General features: G+C 40.1%; 1 protein-coding gene across 1 annotated transcript in view; it reads right to left on the bottom strand.

The window, feature by feature from the left end:
• Positions 1 to 5127: 5127 nt before the first annotated feature.
• The window catches only part of aarsd1 (alanyl-tRNA synthetase domain containing 1), a 73345-nt gene continuing 72472 nt past the window's right edge, over positions 5128 to 6000 (bottom strand). Inside the window, exon 17 of the mRNA XM_078529735.1 lies at positions 5128 to 5693. Coding sequence (XP_078385861.1) covers positions 5555 to 5693 — 139 coding nt within the window. The 3' untranslated portion in view covers positions 5128 to 5554. The remainder of the gene's footprint in view (positions 5694 to 6000) is intronic.

Raw genomic sequence — 6000 nt, 5'->3', positions numbered from 1 at the left:
TCCATGCTATTACCCCCAACTCCATGAGCCCTTATCTTGCCTATTAACCCTTCATCGAATGCCTTTTGGAAATCCAGGTATACCATATCTACTGGTTCCCTTTATCTATTTTACTAGTTACATCCTCAAAAAAACTCTAACAAAATTGTCCAACATGATTTCCTTTTCATAAAACTATGTTGACTTTGTCTGATCATACTATGTTTTTCTAAGTACAATGTTAAGACTTCGTTAATAATAAATTCCAGCACTTTCCCAAGAACTGATGTCAGGCTAACTGCCTACAGTTCCCTTTTTTCTCTCTCCTCTCTTGACTAGCAGTGTCACATTTGCTAACTTACAGTTTGCTGGGACCATCCCAGAATATATGGATTTCGTTGTCGGCCTCACCTTCAAAATGCATTGACTGTCATGAACACAGAAATAGGAGTAGGCCATTTATCCCCTTAAGTCTGCTCCAGCACTGGATATCTCCTTAAGCAATTGGATTGAAAGGTAAAGTTGTACAATAGATATAGCTAAACCACCACAGAAAGCTAAATTTCATCAATACAGTCCTTTTGACAACCTGATGACTGTTAATTGCTGCCAAAAGCACTGTAAATTTACTATTAAAATTGTGGCCTTTCATTCTTCCACAGAATCTCAGAATTATTGCAGTGCAGGAGGAGGCCATTTGGCCCATTGTGTCTGTACCGGCTCTCCAAATGAGCAACTCACCTAGTTCCATTTTCCTGCCTTCTCTCTGTAACCCTGCACAACTTCCTTTTCGAATAACAGTCTAATTCCCTTTTGAATGCTTCAATTGAACCTGGCTCCACCACACTCTCAGGCAGTGGATTCCAAGCCTTAACCACTGCTGCATGAAAAGATTTTCCACATGATACTTGTTGGAAATTTTTTAAAAGTCAAATTTAAAACTAAAACTTTTTAAAAAAAATTATCTGTCTCTCTTAATCCAATCTTTCTTTCCCTCTGTATTTCTCTTTCAGCACCTCATTTAATATTGAATTAACCTACACTTCCTTCTAATGAAGAATTCTGATGAAGGGTCATCAACCTGAAGCATTAACTCTCTTTCCCTCCACAGATGCTACCTGACCTGCTGAGTATTTCCAGAATTATCTGTTTTTATTTTAGGTTTCCAGCATCTGTGGTATTTACAGGTGCTTCTGAAAACAATTGCAGAGCTTTTAGCTCCATAAATTAACCAGAAGTCTAATCCAAGTGCCATCACCATCAGTCCAAAATTTCCCTTTTTGTTGGTATGAAATTGCACCTCCTTGCCCCATTGTCACAATTGAATTTGTTCTGGACTTAGCTTTTCTAATCCACTTGCTACATGGTATGACTATATAGAAGGGGCCAGCTAGCTTAGATGGCTAGCGTGTGTTTCAGAGTAACACCAATAGTGTGGGTTTGATTCCTGTTCTGGCTGAGGTAGACTTGGGACCTGCGACTTCACCCTGCCCCTGAGCGTGGAAGGCAATGGCAAACCATCACCGACAAAGACTGCCAAGAAAAATGGCTCAGGATGAAGCATCAGCAGACAATGAGCCAAGGATTTGCCTTTGAGCACAGCACACATAAATGAACAAAATGACAATATAAGGTCAGCTCTAATTTGCCTTTCAATGCTGGAAAGGTTAAATTTTGTCAATGATCTATTTACTCCTGTAACATTAGGGAGCAGTCTCGTGGATGTGCCTCCAGGATTAGAATATCTGACTGCACACCTATCACATAATTTAAATTTTAACCTCTGAAGATAATAGATGTACTCAATTCCAGCTCTAGAACATGATTCGAATTAGCAAAATCCTCCAGAATTGAAAGCAGCGGCTCAATTCAACATCTGGGTCAGGCAGGTTCACAGAGCTTGACAGCACTACCAAAGATCACCCAGCGAAGCTTATTAATGAGATCTGGAGGGGTAGATCTATCTCTGATGGCTGGGGTTTCACCAGGTCATGTCCAGTTAATCCTGCAAACCAAAATTCTAACAGGTAATGTGGTCCTACTTGGTTAAGTGGATAAGCAAAAGGAGGTTTCCTAATGCTTCAAACTGGGAAGCCATTTTAGCTGATTCCAGTAGCACTGCTGTGCACATTTGTGAGTTGCCAACATGCACCTGAGTTCTTTAGACTTGGGTAAGTGAGATGTGTCCCTCAGAGTGTATCGGATAAACTGAAACGCTACTTATGTAATGTTCTCAGTAGCTTGATTTGGAGAGACTTAAGCACGACAATAGTTTTTTTTATATTGAGTGGTTGACCAAAAAAAAAATGACAGTTAATTCCTAAACCAGGGTCATTGCTACTCTTCTCTGCCAAGCAGGATTGAAAGACAAGCTCCATCAAGTGTAAATGCCTCATCTACCTTTCCTATCCATCCAAGTGGGAACCTCTTCCCAATAGCAGTATGGCTAACAAGCTGAATCCCTGCATTTGTTTACAATAGCAGCTTAGCATCTTGCAGTGACATCCAACATTCCTCACTCCATTTATCCAGCTTTCAGATGATTTTGGGATACCCATTCTTTCTCCAAGATGTCGCTAGCACTGTTTACTGCTTTACTACTGAATTAATAATCTTTCTTGTGAGTTTCTCAAATATATTCTTTGTTATAATCTATTGCAAAGAGAACAAAACTCACTATTCAAGTGCTTGAATGTGAATACCAGTTGTTTGCCCCAGGATATAATGACCTAATGCTCTAATTGAAGATCAGGAAACAGAAAATTCTATGGGACACTGACTTATGGGGCTTGGTGGAGATGTTATTTGTCAAAGAATTGCAGTCCAACTTGACGCACACTATAAAGTGATTTTCTCAATCTCAAGCTAAATCATCGTGTATTTGATTAGAGCACAATAAAACAGCTCAACATTGTGCCGGGTCTCAAAACGTCAAACGAACAATGGAACTGTAAATCTGCAAGAAGCTGTTTTAGAGATCAAGTGCATTGAAAATAATAGTATGCATGCTTAAAAAGAGCATGAGAAGCTCTTTGAAATATTTAGAGGTTTACAACATTGAACAGGTCATTCTCTGAACCAGTCCATACTTGCACCTACTTTCTATGCAAACAAATTATTCTAGATACATTTGCTTACCTTTTCGGTTTATCTCTTTATCCTTCAATCTATCCAATCTAATCTTGAATGTTGACATAGTTTCTGCCTCTACCACTAACCCTTGAAGTGAATTCCATAGCCTCATAACTATCTAAAGAAGTTTCTCCTGCTCCATGTTCTAAATCTCTTACATGTAATCTTGTATCTACAATCCCTCAACAACTGGAAACATGTTGCATTTTCTGACTGCATCCCAACTTTTCATATCTATAAATACCCTTGCTTTACTATAAACTTGGCTGAAGGCTTGTGGATACACTATTGGCAATTATGTTCTGAGGTAGCCTGAAGTTCTGCATTTATCAGACTGTTTAACACCAATTCTGCAGATAATTTTACAAAAGAGACATGCATTTACACAGTGCCTTTCACTAACTCAGGATGGCCCAAAGTGCTCCACAGCAAATTGAGTACTTTTTTTTGAATTGTAGTCACTGTTGTAATGTAGGAAACGAGGCAGCCAATTTGCACAGCAAGCTCCCACAAACAGCAACGTGATAATAACCAGGCAATCTGTTTTTGTGGTGTTAATTGAGGGATAAACATTGACCAGGAACACCAGGAATAACTCCCCTGCTCTTCTTAGAATTAGTGCCATGGGATCTTTTATTTCCAGCTTCAAGAACACACGGGGCCCTGTTTTAACATCTCATTGAAACGACTGCACCTCTGACAGTGCAGTACTCCCTCAGTGCTGTGCTGGAGTATCAGCCTAAATTTTTGTGCTCAAGTCTCTGGAGTGGGACTTGAAACCACAATTTGCTGACTCAGGTGACAAGTGCCAGCAACTTGTCCACAGCTGACACACACTGCCAGCAATTGCCTGGACACTGAGCTTTAATGCAGATAGTTATATATCTGCTAAATGGGTACATTTTTGCGCAGTTGAATTGACACAGCTATGGACCTTTCCATAAAGCTCTCAAGTATATTTTTATCTTATTGGTACTGTGGATATTAAATTGAAAGAAACACTTCAAAACAGCTGCATGGACTGAGATGTTTCACCGAGTACCAAGTGTTGCTGCCTCTACATAGGAGTCCTGATGCTCTATCTCTCCCCACCCACTGAAGTATTAATGCTTTGTTTTCCCTGTTCCTCTGTTGATTGTCTCTGTAAATCTTCACTGCCTGCCCATGGGGAGGTCCCAATGCTGCTGCTGCACCCAGCTGGCATCACACATTCTGCTCATCAGTACTTTAACTATTTGCCTGTTTACAAATAGAATTCTAAATGGTTAGAAATATTTCTGTAAGCATCGACTAACGTTATCAACACAAGTGCTGGATTCTGAATTATTGCTTGGCAGTAGTTATCATATTCCTGGGAAAAGGACTGGAAAACAAGTTTGCAATACAGGAATGCAAAATTATTGGGTGGAGTATGCAGACCTCCTAATTCAATGGATATATTTAAAAAGATATATAATATATTCCAATGCACTTCTTGTTGGTCCACCACATTCTGCCCTCTGTAAACCTGAGGTCATCCAAAACACTGCTGCCTGTGTCTTAACTCACAGTAGCCCTGTTCCCCATTCACCCTTGTGCTCACTGACCTACACTGACTTCCAAGTCAAACAATGTCTTGATTATAAAATCATCATTGTTGTTTTCAAATCCCTCCATGGCCCCACCTATCTCTATAATCTCCCGCAGTCCCTCAGCCCTGCAAGATATCTGTGCTCCTCTAATTCTGGCCTCTTTTAAATCCCCAATTATAATTGCTTCACCATTGGTGGCCGAGCCTTCAGTTGCCTAGGCCTCGAGTTCTGGAACACCCTCCCTTCACCTCCCTGCCTCTCTACCTTGCTTCCCTCCTTAAAACCTGTTTCTTTGCCCAAGCTTTCTGTCATCAGTGTCAATACTTTGTTTCATAATGCTCCTGGGACATCTCAGTATGTTAAAGGTGCTATATAAATCTAAGTTGTTGTTGTGAACACAATTCCCTTACATTTACAATTGAAAAACATTTTAAAACAACTTCACTTTAAAGACAGAAAGGATGGATTTATTGTACTGCATGCCAAGTACAGATTAGCATAAAACTTTGTTTATCCGTGAATGGAGTGACTATGGGTACATTCACACTGTGACCGTCGTGTTGATGCAAAGCAGCTTCACTTCACATTGACCCCATAGTTACAGTGTAAATAAAGCCTGAATCTGGAGTCATGACCTTGACCAACATGGCAAGAAAAAGGAATGGCACTCACTGGAAGAGGTAATCTTACTCCACTTCCCTTGAGAACCAGTTTCGGGCTACAAATTTAGTTGTGGAGTGCACGTGTATTGCAAGAAAACATTAAATAGAAAACATTAAATAAACAGATAAGAGGTAGAATTCTTTCTGGCAAGATAAAGGTTATACTTATTATCATACGTGTAAATTTACATCAGTTTTCATTTTGCGTGTTTATTCCTCTTTCGTGTCCAGTGTGCTCACGTATTGCTGAAGGAGGGCCTCCACCTCTGGGCGTTTGCTCATCTTGTTTGCTTTACCCTGATAACGTCCTCGTTTCCCAGCACCTTTTCCATCAAGGATTTGAGCAATCCTACATTGGAAAACCAAACCAAAACACCCATTAAGTAGACAGCTGGTGAATCAGTTTCTCCTGCCAAGTTTATTGAAGCTATGCTACTTTCTAGTAACTGCTGATGCTCATTAGACAGTATTGGGGCATTGCATCTCTGTTTTCACTACCTGAAGGATAGACAGTGTCTGACATTTTGCATGACCAATCTTTCCCCACCTCCCCTCAGCTTCATTCTCTTTTTCACAGTTGTCAACTTGATTGAATGAGGCAAAAACGCCATCCTCTTCCCAGGAGTTGAACACTTAGAGAAGCATTAGAATTCTCT

This window comes from Cetorhinus maximus, chromosome 25 (assembly GCF_964194155.1).
Source record: "Cetorhinus maximus chromosome 25, sCetMax3.hap1.1, whole genome shotgun sequence".
Taxonomy (NCBI): Eukaryota; Metazoa; Chordata; class Chondrichthyes; order Lamniformes; family Cetorhinidae; genus Cetorhinus; species Cetorhinus maximus.
Note: the sequence above shows the minus strand (reverse complement) of the source record. Positions and strands in the feature narration are given on the sequence as shown.